At 33.8% G+C, this 18,014-nt stretch overlaps 1 protein-coding gene across 1 annotated transcript; it reads left to right on the top strand.

Annotated features, from left to right (window-relative positions):
- The first annotated feature begins 15,144 nt into the window (after positions 1-15,144).
- On the top strand, positions 15,145-16,679 carry LOC141483775 (uncharacterized). Its single transcript, XM_074178608.1, has 2 exons — positions 15,145-15,679; positions 15,739-16,679. Exons 1-2 carry the CDS (start codon positions 15,509-15,511, stop codon positions 16,663-16,665), a joined length of 1,098 nt encoding a protein of 365 aa, XP_074034709.1. The 5' UTR covers positions 15,145-15,508; the 3' UTR covers positions 16,666-16,679.
- Positions 16,680-18,014: the final 1,335 nt, after the last annotated feature.

Here is an 18,014-nt window from a genome sequence, read left to right as displayed (position 1 = left end):
CAGACAAAGGCAGTGCGAATGCTCTGTGCAACATTGAGTTGTAGGCTGCTAATTCATGACTGTCTGGATGGAAAGAATCGCTTGGGATGGTGATGTCTGTATAGCTAGGTTTTCTGAAAACATTGAACTCAAATTTATTCTGATTGTGTGTAATGGCCAGGTCTAAGAAATTTATCTGTTTCTCTATATTAGTTTCGAGTGTGATCTGAATGTTGCTGTTAAGATTGTTCATGAATGTCATAAATTGGTTTAGCTATCGTGTAGTACCTCTGAAACAGGCAAGAATATCGTCTGCATATCTGTACCAAATGTACAGTGGTTTTTCACCCAGGTCGGAGTTTACTATAGTGGTCTCCAAGTTGTTCATCAATATGTCTGCTAAAAGTGGACTAAGGGGTGAGCCCATTGGTGAACCTGAATCCTGTTTATAGAATTTGTTGTTGAACTGTAGGTAGCTCTGATTCAGGCACACATCGAAAGCTGTTGAAACTTCAAAGGAAGTGATGTGGTCTACTTTGGCTTGATCTAATATGTCTAAAATGAGGGGCTTACATTCGTTGTACGGTATGTTGGAGAACATACTCTTTACATCGAATGAAACTTAAATTTAATTATGTGGCGTGGTTTGGTTCCTTATGTTTTCTACTGAAGTCAGTGAATTTTTTAATGCTGTGAGGTGGGACGAAATTGGTAATATTTTTGAACAACTTGTTGAGACGCATTCCTAGTTCTCTTACCGGACTATTTATATATGAAACTACTAATTTATCAGCTTTCGTGAGAACAAGATCATTATTTCTTATTTTTTATTGTATAGTTTTTATTATGCCGGTTTCTCTATTGTTTGATAAACAGAATTGATGATTCTGAATTACTTCATTCATCTTGTATGCCTCTATATATCTATTATCTGTCTGTTTTAATGCAATAGCTGTATCTGTTATCAACGAATCTAAACTATTTTCATTAATTATTGTTGGTGTATATTTCGGCCCCTTGGAAATTGTTGAAATTTTCTTTTTGTTAAATTCTACTTTGGTCAAGTTAATGATTGTAGACCTAACTTGGTCATAAAAAATGTCAAATTCTGTCTGGTGAAGTTTATAAGTAAGTTCCGAGTTTAATACCTTCAAATAATGTTGCAGAATATTTCTTTTTGAGAACAGTTTCCTTCATTCTTCTTTTAGCCAGATCATTCGTGCCTTCATTGTCGCCTTCTCCGCTGCTGGTGTTTTTCAGACAAGTTTCCGAATCTAAACGATTCGGAAATTCTGCACTATGCAAGAAAGGGTTGCAAACTCAATTATTTAGAATCCTTGGAAATTTACAAGCAGAAACATTGCGAGTGCAACCTGTTAAATGATCAAATCGATTTAATTTACTCTCCGGTTTTTAAATTGGCACAATGCAGTGATCACAAATTATTAGTGTTATTTTCAGTTTATAATATATCATAACCATCAAAGTATAACGCTACTACAAGCAGAGTAAGCAGAGTTTACTCCGAAAAGGTTTCTGAACACTCTAGACTCTAGAGTACAAGCTTTATAATATTAGAGTACATTTGTGAACTAACTATTCACAGTTTGAAAAAGTTTATTGAAGCAACTTTGGGAATCGAAAAGAATTGTGTAGATTCTCGCTTTTCTGTCAAAATTATTGGGTTTTTCGTGAAAACACCGCATGCAGAGTGGATCGAATTTCATTTATACCAAATTGTATTAGTAATTCAGAGTTTTGTCAAGTTATTCCTATTTAATATGTTCTCGCGAATATTTTTGAAACTGTTGTGAATAGAAGCGATTGGCCTGTATAATTGGTCTTGTGTGGTCGATTGTCTCTCATGGATTAGTATGACATGAGCAGAATTCAGCAGCCAGCAAAATTTTCTTTTATAATTGACTCCTATTTGTAACTTCAAAGTGACTGAGTTTGCGTAAGATTATTGGGCATTGAGAACATAGTTTTTTAATAATGCTCCACCAAAATTCCAAATATTATCGGATATTATAAAATACTTGATACACCACTGGTAACTAGGGTCCAGTTTAACGGTATTTTAACTTCCTAACGGGCACCCACCATTTCCAACCCTTTTTCTCGAAAGATTGACCTTAAATGTTATGGTCTGCTATTTAACAGTCCCTCATTAAGGAACATCGGCATAGAAAAAATAGAAACGACAGGTGAAAAGCGTCAGATTGTTGACCAGCTGCAAGGACTAATCTGAACGAATTGTTCTTTCGAATTGGGTTATTCGGATAGAAAGGGTTTTTATAAGTCATTCATTCATGCTTTAATGATTGCAGTGTGCAGATAGATATAATCATAATTTATTTCTTGAGATGGCATTTGGTTAGGGGTGAATGTAGGAAATGAATTGTTTTTTATGAATTACCGATTCGGCTATATAATTTTGATTTTCTTTGCCTTACAATGACATTGAAGTTGAAAATTTTCACGAAATTTATTAATATTTATTAACTGGTCATTAGTTCCACTCACTGAATCATCGTTATTGTTATGTAGTAGAATTGGCCGATACATGATGAAAATTCATGACGTATTCATGTAACACTTAGTGATATTTTCACTGAACAGTTTACAAAACAGCAATACGTGAACGTTGCCAAAATATTTAAATTTGCCAAATGAGGAGAAGCTTTTCCTGAAGAATGAGAGAACATAGGAGTAGTTTCTTGCATACATCTTCTTTTATGAAAAGGAGGAAACGAGTTTTCACCTTTGAGCGTTTTGAAAAGTTATTTTTGAACTGTTGATTTTAATGTTATAATGAATTATATGTTATTGTATTTAAAAAAATACTATTTGTCAAATAATAAATATCGTATAATTTATATTACTCAAACAAATATATTAAAAAAAATATTTTTTTTCTGTTTACTACTTCCATAGGAAATATTAAAATTTGTACTTTACAGCAATGTTAATTTGTCAGTTATTAGGTTGCTTTATGATAGACATAGTTATAGCGCTTGGAAATTCGAAATGAAAACGTATCTAATGCATGTTGTTTATGAATTACCGGTTCGACTATATAATTTTGATTTTCTTTGCCTTACAATGACATTGAAGTTGAAAATTTTCACGAAATTTATTAATATTCATTAACTGGTCATTAGTTCCACTCACTGAATCATCGTTATTGTTATGTAATAGAATTGGCCGATACATGATGAAAATTCATGACGTATTCATGTAACACTTAGTGATATTTTCACTGAACACTTTACAAAACAGCAATACGTGTTTGATTATACATTAGCTTCCGCAGAAGTTTGAACGTTGCCAAAAACTTTAAATTTGCTAAATGAGGAGAAGCTTTTCCTGAAGAATGAGAGAACATAGGAGTAGTTTCTTGCATACATCTTCTTTTATGAAAAGGAGGAAACGAGTTTTCACCTTTGAGCGTTTTGAAAAGTTATTTTTGAACTGTTGATTTTAATGTTATAATGAATTATATGTTATTGTATTTAAAAAAATACTATTTGTCAAATAATAAATATCATATAATTTATATTACTCAAACAAATATGTTAAAAAAAATATTTTTTTTCTGTTTACTACTTCCATAGGAAATATTAAAATTTGTACTTTACAGCAATGTTAATTTGTCAGTTATTAAGTTGCTTTATGATAGACATAGTTATAGCGCTTGGAAATTCGAAATGAAAACGTATCTAATGCATGTTATTTATGAATTACCGGTTCGACTATATAATTTTGATTTTCTTTGCCTTACAATGACATTGAAGTTAAAAATTTTCACGAAATTTATTAATATTCATTAACTGGTCATTAGTTCCACTCACTGAATCATCGTTATTGTTATGTAATAGAATTGGCCGATACATGATGAAAATTCATGACGTATTCATGTAACACTTAGTGATATTTTCACTGAACAGTTTACGAAACAGCAATACGTGTTTGACTATACATTAGCTTCCGCAGAAGTTTGAACGTTGCCAAAAACTTTAAATTTGCTAAATGAGGAGAAGCTTTTCCTGAAGAATGAGAGAACATAGGAGTAGTTTCTTGAATATGAAGATCAGTTCCATAATATTTGCAATACATATTTTGGCGGGGGACCATGAATTCAACTACGACTATGTCATATTACATTTAAAAAGTAAAAGGTTCAAAACTCAATCTTTTCGAATGCTTGGAAATTAAATTCCGAAAAATTTACCGAGAAGAATTGAACTACTGATCTTCATTGAATCTGCTTTCTGATGTGGAAATTGGTTATTAGATAAGAGTGTTGCGGTTTTGTAACCTGCTCAGAGAAAAACTCACCATGAAGTGTTATTCGAATTACCGCTTTTACTCATACTTTAGTACGAACCATAGGTCCTTCAAATGGTGTGAAAAGCAATACAGGGTGGATCATCGCAAGGCATTGATATCACAACACAACAAAAAAATATTTTTTGAATGTTTCCTACACTAAATTAGTCAATTTCTACTAATTTTGGGGTGATAAAAACGAAAATAACAATGAAAAATTTTTATTACCTCTGGTTTTTGAGATACACAGTACTTAATCTTAAAGAGTAGTTATACTATATGTGAAAAGTGAAAGTACATAAAACAATATTGTTATGTTTCTTTTAGAATATTTTAAGTACAAAATTAATAAAAAAAAACATTTTTCTTAGTGTTTTGACAAATAGAAGAAGTTTGTACCACCAAATTTCAATTATGTCCACCCGATTCATTGTAAGATCGCTGTCGTTTAGTTTGTCTTTTATAAAACACTTCTGGAGCATCTCTACACACAAACCAGCAGTAGTCTGCAAGCATTGCTTCATTCCAACGGCCCTGATATCTCTGTTCCATTAAGGCAATGTCTTGATGGAATCTTTCTCCATGTTCGTCACTCACAGCTCCACAGTTTTGTGGGAAGAAATTAAGATGAGAGTGAAGAAAATGAATTTTTAAGGACATGTTGCATCCAAGTTGGTGGTAAGCTTCAAGAAGCTCTTTAACCAATGCTGTGAAGTTATCATCTCTTTTGTTACCTAAAAACCCATGTACAACCCCCTTAAACGCTTCCCAGGCTCTTTTTTCATTTCCTGTTAAAATCATGTCAAAAGCAAGATCATTTACGATTTCACGGATTTGAGGCCCAATAAAGATGTCTTCCTTGACTTTAGCATCACTCAACCTGGGAAACTTTGCTCTCAAGTACTTAAAAGCTTGTCCTTCCTGGTCCATGGCCTTCACAAAGTTTTTCATTAGTCCCAACTTAATATGTAATGGGGGAAGGAGAACATCCTTAGGATCTACAAGAGGCTCGTAAACTACATTTTTCTCATTAGGGTTTAGGTCTCGTGTAGGCCAGTTCATTTTTTTATAGTGAGATTTTCTATCCCGACTGTCCCACAGACACAAAAAACAACAGTACTTGGTGAACCCTAATTGCATTCCTAGGAGTATAGCAATGACTTTCAGATCACCACAGATGTGCCACTTGTGTTGTTCATATTTGATTGATTGGAGAAGTGTTTTCATATTTATATACGTTTCCTTCATGTGAACTACATGACCTATAGGAATAGAGGGTAGCTGATTTCCATTATGCAGAAGTACAGCTTTTAAGCTTAGTTTTGAAGAGTCTATAAACAGTCTCCATTCAGATGGAGTGTGATCCAAATTTAAGCAGTCCATCAAACCATTAACATCAGAACAAACTACGAGGTTTCCTTTTTTCTCAAAAAAAGGAAGCAAATCTTTTTGACGCTGTCTGTACTGAGATATTTTCACATCATGTTTTAAAAGATTCCACTGTTGTAGTCTTGACCCTAACAGCTCAGCCTTTTCCTTAGACAAGCGAAGATCTCTTATAAGGTCACTCAACTCTGCTTGAATAATTCTGTGCGGATCACTAGACCTATCGCTTACCTCAAAATCAGGGTCATAGGATGTAGAAGGATGGGTTGCTCCTTCTAAACAGTCTTCATCACCTTCCTCTAAAATTTCATAGTTTTGGGGTGGAGAAGGGACTGGCAAATTGTCTGAGTGTGGTACAGGCCGAAGAGCAGATGGGAGATTAGGGTATTCAACCGTTCCTCTTTTCTTCATAGATAAACCTTGCTTAATGGGAGGAGTTAAGCAGAAATAACAGTCGTCTGTATGATTGGTAGGCTCACGCCAAACCATAGGTACTGCAAAAGCCATTGCCCGGTTTTTATTTTTCAGCCACTCTCGCAGTATGACGGAACAAGAATTACAACATATATGAGGAGCCCATGATTTATCTTGGTCCCCAACTTTCACACCAAAATAATGTTCATAGGCTGTCTTAACGATAGGTGTCATTTTACGTTTCTCAGCCTTAAATGTTATTTCACCACATATATAGCAAAAGCTATCGACAGAATTCACACACTTTCGAGGCATTTCAGATCAGCACTTAAATTAATTTAAAAATCAACTTCACGCGATAATTTCAATAGCAACCACGTGCGTACAATTGACAAACTCACATAGGTTAGGTTTACTACTTAAGAACAGCTGATGAGAGGGGTGTTATGTAAACAAACATGTGTACCAACTGTTGGTGATGAAATATTTCATTTGTTGAAAACTCAATATACATATATATAATATAATGATACTATATCTTGAAAACAAGAGCTAATATATAATTTTTATGGTCATTTTCGGTTTTAACACGTGGAAATACATTAAAATCATCTAATTTCAACCCCGAAACAAAAACTTTGTTGTGTTGTGAATTATTGGCTATTGAATTTTACTAGTTGTCAACATTAGAGCGAGTTTTTCTTTCCCAACTCACTTGTCGCTAGTAACAATGTAGAACTAGTAATTTCGCAGTTTCTACTGAATCTCGATTTCTGCGAAAAGTTCGTCGACCGGAGTCATCCAATGTAGGTAACATGCGTGTGACGTCAATGGCGACACCTCTATGTTCCAGTGGTCTAGTTCTTGCTGGAAGTCTACTATTGCTTCTTCTTGCACTTCTTTTCATGTGCAAGTTCTTCGTTTTTTTTGCAGAGGTCGAAGAACTCTCGTGCATGTCCTCGATGGACAAGAAGAAGAAATGAGTTCATCTTCGCCGAAGACAGCGAGCAGATTTTGTTTCTATTACGTTCACCGGAGTCATTGCACTCTATAACAATAGAAAATGACCGATTTGAGTTCAGGCGAACTCGATGGCGAAGCGCGATATGATTTGCGGTTTGGTTGATAGAGATTATAAAAGTAAACGAGAGTAAAACATTATCCAGTTATCAGCCAAAAACTTCGAGGAACAAAGGAGTGTTATGTTAAGAAGCTAATATACTTTGCAACTAACATAATTATATGAAAAAATTGTGACATAAGTTTTCTTTAAAAGAATCGTGTATGATTTTCAACATTGTATCTACGATACGTTTCTCAATGGTTTGGTGGGTGTTTGGTATAATGTTTTTTTGTTAGAATAGTCCAAATATGTTAGCAATGAAATGGAATATTTTTTTCAATTTTGACAACAAAATCGTTAATGACAATAATGAAAATTCCATCAAGCTGCAATTTTTAAAGTCATACAACAGATTACCAATTCATTCTGAAAATTAATTATGTTCTAGTACACTTTTCACACTGCCAAATGTTCAAATGATTTTTGAATCATTTCCTTGATGCATTAGTGATTATATCATGAACCCTTAACTTTAACTATAATGTCCTTTGTGTGAAAAAAATGGCATAGAAGCAGTTTTTGGACGAGAAGATCAATTTGCAAATCAATTTCTTGCATAATGACACAGTTCAGGTATGACCAGGATATCTAGAATTTGAAAAGGAAATATATCATACTCAATTTTGTGAAATGTTTGGAAATGAGTAGATGCTAAATAACTACTCAATGACTAAATAAAAACGGATAATTCTTCTTTGAAGAATTTGTTTTCTGATACTGAAATAGGTAATGAATTTGAAGGTTTCAGGTTTCCTTAGATTTTTTGTGTTGAGAAATACATTATGTTGGTCATCTTTGAGAAATGACTCTAATAACCAAAACAACCACCTTCCTCCTCTTTTCGTCAGGTGCTTTCATAAGGGGCGATAATGCCCTGACATTCTACTGAAGGCATCTGTAATCGAAACCAATATTACAATTATTTTTTTATCAAAAATGGGTTTGCTACTCAGGCCATTTCCCAGAAGTTGCGGTTCGTCGGAAGGATGCGCCCACGCCGTTAAAAAAATTGCTTCTCAGACTACGAGTAAAGTGACCTTTGGGGCTGATTTGCATTGCTTAGATCACTATTTTACTATGATGGGGTCTCTGTAGAACAGTAAATATTGAAATTTAATTCGTTTTTCATAATGATGATTTGTCTCACTCCACAATGGATATGGTTATCCTGTGATGGTCGAATATTACCTTGTATTCATCTGACAAGTGGCAACGAGAAGTTTCAATGAATTATCCAGTCTCCATAATGATGTTCACATCCCCAGGGCGAAAAGTAGAGTTTAAATTTTGTTAATACCTACTTCACATGTGCCGGAGATAGTAAAGATCACTATTGCGGCAAAATTATGTCATTGGAAAGAAGCTGAGACCGCACATGTTAGATATACGAATTGTAAGTGCAATTTTGAACATTGCTCTTTTTTACTGAATGGGTAAAGATAGAGATCTGAACTTTAGATAACTTTACAGGCTTTATCCAATACCATTCTGTTACTAGACACTCCCAACTCGAATGTCCACGTTCTCTCCATCGTTGGGGAAAGTATAACCTTGGAACGAATAATCTAGGTTCACTCCAAAAAAGGAGTATGGGAACGATGTGCATATTTGTAGCGCAACTTTGTTTTTCCTGCCAGTTTCGATGAATAGATTCATGGATATTTGTGCTGATATTTTTCGCAGAGAGGCTTCATCACTATGGCTACTTTCTCTGAATGGCGTTGTTTCAATGCAAGTTACATTCTCAGTCATATTCATATGATGCAGAATGTTTTTTTTATGGAAAAGCAAGAGGTCCACATTTTTTTATTATTTGTTTCTTGAAAATCTCTACTATACGATTATAGTCGTAGCTGAATTTACTGTCTTTCTGCTAGTAACGCATACCGAAAAACGATTTATTCTACATTGATTTATAGAATGTTGATCAGGTCAACATTATTGGAAATTTTTAAAAAATTACAAGAAACTAAATTTATAGATGAAAAACCAAATTATTTTCCAATGCATAATCGCATCGGTTGTGGAATGAATCATTAAACGACTTCTTCTCGAAGGTATGTTATCATATCTGCGTTATTTCTCAAGCTAGAAGTTAAAAAATTGCGAAAAACGTCAAAAATGCCTGTTATTTTCATCAAAAAATGCAAATAACAATTGATTAATTATAGATAAACTTTTTTTGAAAGGCTCATTTGAAAGATCTATCAATTCTCTATAAAAATTGCAACTTTTGTAGCACATAATTATTAAAAGTACAATAAAAAAGAAAGTTCAAAATGTATGATGGTTTTTATGATATTTAGCAGTTTTTAGTAAAAAAATATATCATGATTGGGAATTTGTTTAAAACAAACCGTTTAGTTATTAAACAATGGATTTAATGATTTTTTTTCTGTTGATTTGAAGAGGGATGTCAATTATGACTTTCAAAATAGAAAACATTTCCTAACTGAATATAAACAATTAAAAATCATTATATCATGAAGACAACCAAATTATATGATAATTTGTTAAATACTCCCATAGTTTATTTGTTTATAAATAATTCATAAACAAATGGCGCTGAATTTTTTTGTTTAACTTATCGGATGTCTTCATTCAATACAAAAACCAGAATATAATACTTTATGTCAAAAAATAACAATACGTCGATTATTAATTTTTTGTTACTATAAAAAAATATAATAAACAAAATAATGAAGTTTTTCAAACTTTTATGGCGTGATCTTATTGAGTACACCAGTGAAAGACTCCAGGAAGTAACAAAAACATTTTTTGGAACATTATTTAAACATTTTTTGTGGGCTTCAATGGAGACGCAAGTCAAGTAAAATATCGTTAATCAACGATTCACCCGCGAAGGCCATTTTCGGCGTTAAATTAAAATTATAAATAATAGAGATAGAGTTTTGGGAGGCAAAATTATTTTTTAGTAAATTTTCTCCTCTTCAAGGATTTTTTTTAAATTCCTTATTTTTTTTAGTTTTTGAAATATTTGCGCCAAAACCTAAATGCTTTTTTTCGCATACTGATTTGTTTATAACTTTTGCAATTTTTCATAAGCCAAAAATGGTTTCAGCGTATTTCTTCGACCATTATCTCTATTTTTCAATATTCTCACCTTGTGAACTAGACTATTAAGGTGAGGCGATTTCTCCATAGCCTCATTAGTTTTTCAATGTATCTCCTCATTTTGGAATATGAACAAATGAAGGATGAGTACATGAGTTTTATCAAATTCCTTACAATAATCTAGACTCTAGACCATCGAAAAGTTGCGATTATACTGTTTTACCTTATACAGTGCTAGTCAAAAGTCCCCTCCCCCCTCGTATCTTTCGAACGGGTATACTTATAATAATGAAATTTGGAGTGTGGAAATAAACGGATGTAGGTTTCTTAACTGGTCATAACAGGTGACGCAATAGTCATAAATGACGTCACAAGGCCACTGTGACCAAAAATTTTAAATGGGACCCTATGGCAAGTGACAGCTCGTTTGAAAGGTATTGAAAATACCTATTCAGTCATACCAATTTTGTTTGGGTTTCGGCTGATTTTGATTGATAAATTGAAGAAATACGAAAATTATAGTTTCGCATTTAATTAATAAAGATTTAAGAACCAGTTGTTAAAATAAGTGTTCAAAATGTGCTCCATCTACTTCCTGGCAGTAATGCATCCTATTGCTAAACTCTTGTCGTACTCGTCCCAGTGTGTCAGCGGAAATTGCCCTACATTCTTCAACAATTCGTTGTTTCAGAATGGCAATACTGTCAGGTGCTGTAGCGTAAACCTTAGATTTCAAGTACCCCCATAGAAAAAAATCTAATGGTGTAAGGTCCGGTGGCCGAGCTGGCCATTCGATCGAACCTCGTCGTCCAATCCATCTACCACGATATTCTTCATCTAGGTAACGTCTTACTGCACCGTAATAATGTGCAGGAGCACCATCTTGTTGAAACGTTATTTCCAAGTTGTCGAATTCATCTGGATTATCTTCTAGAATTTCAAGAATTAACGCCTCAATATCAGTTTGTAACATCTCCAGATACAATTCACCGGTTAAGTTAGCATTGAGAAAAAGAGGCCCAACTATGTGGTTTCCCAAAATACCTGCCCAAACATTTACTTTTTCTGGAAATTGAGTATGTTTTTCACGAAAGATGTGAGGATTTGTGTCACTCCAATACCTCACATTTTGAGTGTTAACATTTCCATTGAGAAAGAAAGTACTTCCGTCACTAAAACAAATTGTCTGTATGTAGCCTGGTTGTTGGTTCATTTTATCGGACATAGTTTCACAGAATTCTAGTCTTCGGTCGGGGTCATCATCTGAAAGTTGGTGCACCATTTTTAATTTGTATGGATGAAATTTGTTTTTAGCCAACACCCTATGTACTGTCCTTTGACTGACTTCACAGATAGACGCAACTTGGGCTGTGGAAGAAGTAGGGTTCACTACCATTTCTCCAAGTATGTCAACACTTAAACGTCTCGTTAAACAATAGCTTAGGTGAATTTTCAAGGTATAAACACTTTTGACAAGTAGATAATTCAAACACGTCAACCTTTTTGACAATGAACCAGAGGCGTACTTTAAAATCTTTATTAATTAAATGCGAAACAATAATTTTCGTATTTCTTCAATTTATCAATCAAAATCAGCCGAAACCCAAACAAAATTGGTATGACTGAATAGGTATTTTCAATACCTTTCAAACGAGCTGTCACTTGCCATAGGGTCCCATTTAAAATTTTTGGTCACAGTGGCCTTGTGACGTCATTTATGACTATTGCGTCACCTGTTATGACCAGTTAAGAAGCCTACATCCGTTTATTTCCAAGCAAGTTCACTAGTCAAGCTCTGTTACTGAAATCCCGACTGATTTGGATGACATTGCACTATCATTAACCAATAACAGATCTCCAAACCATGGGATAAGTGATCATTGGGGGCGCAAGAAGCGTGTGCTTGAAGAAGAAAATCTTCTGCATTTGAAGCAGGTCTTTGTGACCTCTAACTTGAAGATAGAAAAAGACCAACCAAGGACTCTCACAATCAGAACAAATGATTAAACTAGTGATCTAGGTGGAGCCTGGAGAGTTAGAAAAATAAGTCTTTAACTTTTTTTCTAGTTTTTAACGCTATTCGTGTCACCTGGAGCTGAAAATTCCTTGACAAATATTTTTTTTTTGATGAATTAGTAAAACTGGATCACGATAAAGGGTTTGTATTTGACTAAAAGCATTATGATTTGTTATGGTTTTTCATATATCTCTATCTCAATGAAAATTGAGATAGAGATATGAATATTAACGTTCACTACTCATCGGATAGTTGATAAGTACATAAAAACAAAATAATTGATTTTGAATTGTAGTTATGTTTTGTTCGATACGTTATTCGATCTGAACAAACCGGTTAAATTTCGCGATAATAGATCAGTTCCATCAATTAGTGGATCGACATTTCAAGTTAGTTTAATTTTCACTTGTATGAATTTGCATATAATTATAGAGCCAAAAATAATCATTAATAAATTCACCACTATCATCTTTAGCGGTTACTCACCTCTTTATGTTAGCCGAAAGGGGCCGTCTAAGGACGATGTCCAGGAAATGACTTGATGAATTCACCGTCGAAGAACGAAATAATGATAGTGGATATTCATCGTTACACTTCACGGAATACACTTTCGACTTCAAGTACACATCCGTACATCAACGAATAATTGACGACACATTTTCACACTGATTAATAAATTTCAGGAAAATTTTAATGTTCGATCCCAAGTGCCAGTAATTTAGATCTTGTTCTTCACTCTTATTGTATATTCTAAATTTATTTTAGGTTACTTCAAGATGCGATTATACATGCATTTTTTTCAATAAACAGTACCAAGAAAGGGTACTTTCGACAAGAACAGAAGGGAAACATATTCCAGAGGCATAATTTCACCTCTTCAAGGTCCCGAAGTGAGTTTCTTGCAAGTCATTTATTGAAAATGTATACTATTTTGATTTCTAGTTTCACTGCATAATTCTACAGATCTTATACGATATCAAGTAGGAGAATATCAGAAATGTTTGCACGAATTATGTTCATCAGTGTCACTATTTTTCGGGTTCGAAGGCCGTGGATTTTTGGAATTTTTTCCTGACGTTTCGTTGACGCGAGTTGCTAGCTTTAAGCTCCAAGCCACAAACCTGCCAATTCAGTAAGTAACACTTTAGATTTAATTAATAAAATCAAAAACTTTCAACCTAATTCCAACACCATCATAATATCCTTTGATGTTAGCAACTTGTTCACTTCTGTTCTGAAACCCTACCTTTAATTTCTAACTTGCTTTCTCAACACTTAACTTCTGACTCCACCAAAACAGATATATTAACTTTACTTAAATTTTGCATTTCCCAATATTTTTTTGTCTTTAACAATAAATTTTACAGTCAACCTGAAGGCCTACCAATGGGTAACCCTCTTTCACCTTTCCTGGCTGACATTTTCATGGAAAATTTAGAAAATTCATTCATAATTAATAAAATTGATAAGATTCTCAGTTGGCACAGATATGTTGATGACTGCTTGGTTTTCATAGATGGCAACTCTAATGTAGTACATGATATCCTTGACTCCTTAAATAACTTACATCCAAAAATCAAATTTACACTTGAAATAGAACAAGACAACAAGTTAAACTTTTTAGATCTTACTATAACAAAAACTTACAACAAACTAGATTTTTCCATTTACAGAAAACCAACCTAGACTGATTATGTCATTCCTTTCAATTCATTTCATCCCATGCAACATAAAATGGCTTCCTTCAATTGTTATGTTAACAGATTGTTGAACATTCCCTCATCTCCCTCCAATTTTAATTTAGAATTAAATACTTTAAAACAGATTGCTGTCAACAATGGTTATCAACCATACATTATTCACAAATTAATTAGTAAATTTAAACTCAGATCAGATAGAAGATTGGCCTTTAACTCCTCCACCTTAGTTAATTCACCTTCTGTGAGATATTTTTCCTTACCTTATTTTAATCAAAATATGTGTACTGTTATTTCCAAATTTATAGAAAATACCATACCTGGTACAGAAATTTCCTTTAAATCTCAAAACAACTCAAGTAACTTTTTAGTAAATTCTAAAGACAAAATCAACAAATTAAACTGTAGCGGAGTCTACAAGCTTAACTGTTCTGATTGTTCGGCATCTTACATTGGTAGAACCTGTAGACCTCTTTTCACTCGTATAAATGAACATATAAAAAAACCTGATAAATCTGCTTTTGGCCATCACATAAAATTTCACAATCACAACTTTAGTCCCAATAGAAATTCCAAAATATTACATAAAATAGATAATAGAAATTTCCTTAGACTTGACTTGTTTGAAGAGTTGGAGATTTCTAAAGAACTTTCCAACAATGATCATTGTCTGAATACTCAAGTAAACTTCATAAGAGGATTATGAATTATTAATTAATCACAGTTTACTAATATAATTTATTCAATATTTTTCCTCTACATATTTAAGCAAACCCTTAATGGATCACTCCTCAAGTTGGTACCATTATTTTAACATGACACTTGACACATTCTGTCTCAAGTTGTCCTTCTTCATAAGATACTTTGACTGAACCATATGGCCTCAATCCAAAAATGTATTTTCTTGGCTATAAGCCTATTTTGTTTTATATAATTCAAATATTACAGTGTACAATTCACTTATCTTGATACTTCCTGTTGCCTGACAAGTAAGTAATCTCAATTTTTCCAAATTTCTTAACCTTAAAAAAATTTTACAACTTCAATTTCACTAAATTCCCCTTTTCAACTAGATCACTTACTTTCAGGTGAGCACTGATGATGACGAAAGTCGAAAGCGCTTTGCAAGAATTTTATAGTTATTTATGTATCAAGGGAATTAGGAGGGCCTTAATTACCGATGGCAAAGTTTGCGTCCCGAGGGCCTCTGGCCCGAGGGACAGCAATTGCCTGAGGTTATTAAGGCTCATTAATTCCCGTGGTACATAGATAATTTTATTTCTGACCGATTTCAATAAAATTTTGTTCATTTTTGAAACGGAAAAATGTACCAATTCATTACCTTCCCGGTATATTTGAATCAGGTACCGTTGATTATAGTAGAGTTTTCTTGTTGCTAGGTTGTTGCTATGTTACTTGTTTATAAACAGAACTTTGTTATAAAGCTGTGTTTGCAGTGAAAACGTGTTTTCTACCCCAAATATAATGGAGGATATTTTGAAAAAAGCTGAACAAGCAAGAGAATCATTAATTCCATCGAAAAGTGAAGCCGTATACCAAAAAGAATACAAAATATATCTGGACTGGCTGACACGGAAAAATGTTATGCCAAAAGATGTCACTGAAACTGTATTTCTGGCATATTTTCAAGAACTGGTAAGGAATTTTCTATGTTTTTCGGTAGATTTGGTAGTAATTGTGTTTATTCGTTTCAGTCAGAAACGTATAGTCCGAATTCTTTATGGACTAAATGGTCAATGCTAAAATCGATGGTGACTATACATGAGAAACGAGATATCACCAAGTTCAATGAACTACAGGCTTTTTTGAAACGGAAGAGTAAGAGTTATAAGCCGAAAAAGTCTGCTGTTTTATCTCCTAAAGATGTTATCAGATTCCTAAAGGACGCTCCTAATGATATTCATTTATTGCATAAGGTAATTTTTTTCTTATTTTCCTTTTTGTGTGTATTTATTTCCTTTTTTTTGTTATATGTTGTTTTGATTATGGGTTATTTTGGAGGATGCAGAAGTCAGGAACTTTTTAATATGAAGATATCGGATATAGAGGACCGGGATTCCGTTATGGTAGTGAACGTACCGGAAAGTAAAACTGGTGTATCGAAGAAATTTACAGTTGTGGATGAAAAAGAGTTCTCCGCTTTGCCTTTATTAAGACTTTATATGTCTTTGCGTCCTAAAGGTATTGAACGATTTTTTTTGAGCTTCCGACAAAATAAATGTACATCTCAGCCAATTGGAAAAAACATGTTTGGGAAAATCCCCAGCAAAATCGCAATGTATTTAGGATTGCCAAACTCATCTTCCTATACGGGACATTGCCTTCGTCGCACTTCTGCTACTGCTCTAGCCAATGCAGGAGCAACTATGACTAACTTAAAAAGACACGGAGGTTGGAAAAGTTCCACGGTGGCGGAGGGGTATTTGGAGGATAGCATCGAATTGAGAAATAAAACGGCGCGTATGTTGTCTACTTTGTCATCAGAAGAGGCAGGTACCTCGACTGTAGTGAACAGAAGCTCCAGCCATACAAAAGAAGAAATTGTTTCCAGTGGCGGAAGTAATTTTCAGGGAACATTTCAAAATTGTACATTTATTATTTGTAATGACGTGAATAAATAAAATATGGTTCAGTTTTCATTTCTATTTATTTTTACTTGTGAAAGGTAGAGGGAATTATAAAATCTATAATGTCCCAAGGGAGTTATGACCCTCTTTATTGATAGCGTAACTATGACGATATGAGCTTATAATATCCCGGTCAGAAATAAAAATATTATACACTTTAATGCAAAACCTCTTCGATTCATTAAAAAAATCTGTTTTTCTGTTAACCAGCTGTCGCACCCCTACGAACGACAACACTCAGAAGTCGAAACTTGTGCGATCTAAGGATTAACGAGGTCTTACCTTTCCACGCGTGATTCCTAAAAGAGCTTCTCCTTTGAATTCAAATAAAAATAGTGACTGTGGAAACCTCGGCCGCAAATTATGTTCATCTCAAAGGGGATAGTTGAATTGGATTTGACCTTGAAACTTCCTTGTTTCGAAGTCAATTTCTTTGTTTTAATGGGAACCTCTATTTTTGATTAAGACATTGAAAATAATGGAAAATTTTACGTGTGAATGTGCATTTAGGCTCAGAATTAGCGAAATCCTTATGGTCCAATAAAAGACAAATAACGTATTCGTGATTTAACACTGAACAAATAAATCGTCTATTTTGGGTAACGGGTAAGAATCGACCTCAATAAACGGATTAACAGTGACTTTAAAGTCTCCACAGAGACGCACAGAACCGTCTTTTTTCAAAACAGGAACAATGGGTGTTCCCCATTCCGAAAAATCAATCTGTTGTATAACACCCAAGCTCGATAAGCGTTCTAGTTCTTTTTCCACTTTTTCTCGCATTGCAAATGGCAATGGTCGTGCTCTGAAAAATCTAGGAGATGTAGATTCCGATTTCAATCTGATTGAAATTCTGCCCTTTTTAAAATTACCCAGTCCCGGTGAAAATAAATTATTATATTTATTCAATAAAAAATTTAAATCTTTGGGGAGGTCTACTCCTTCTAAATTATAAACTGATAGATCAAACAGATTAAAGAAATCGCGCCCCAGTAAAGGTGGACCCCCAGTTTTTATTATGAGAAAATTAAAGTTGGCAAATTTTTCCTTATATGTAATATCACATGTTATGAAACGGTTGACAGTAAACGGTTGACTTAAAAGAATAGCAACTGCATCCCCTTGGAATTAGTTGTTCTTCAGATAGATCTCGCATATAATACCTCGATATCTGGGTTAGACACCTTCCGTTGAAGAGCACAGGGCATAATTTCTGCACTAGTCTTTCACATCGCGATGATAGTTGCCCTAGTATATGTTTTTTCAAAATTGTGGCAAAGGTTTTTGATTATAAAGTGTTCACCAGCTTTCCTGGGGGTTCTAATAATAATAATAATAATAAT

This window comes from Leptinotarsa decemlineata, unplaced genomic scaffold (assembly GCF_025532065.1).
Source record: "Leptinotarsa decemlineata unplaced genomic scaffold, Ldec_3_MD MMD2_tig00004204_RagTag_RagTag, whole genome shotgun sequence".
NCBI lineage: Eukaryota > Metazoa > Arthropoda > Insecta > Coleoptera > Chrysomelidae > Leptinotarsa > Leptinotarsa decemlineata.
The sequence above is the reverse complement of the archived record's forward strand: the minus strand, read 5'-3'. Positions and strand labels throughout refer to the sequence as shown.

Excerpts from the sequence above, each read along its gene's own strand:
- LOC141483775 (XM_074178608.1), top strand. The coding sequence starts at position 15,509 with ATGGAGGATATTTTGAAAAAAGCTGAACAAGCAAGAGAATCATTAATT. Across the intron at positions 15,680-15,738 it reads TGGCATATTTTCAAGAACTG|TCAGAAACGTATAGTCCGAA; the intron begins GTAAGGAATTTT and ends TATTCGTTTCAG.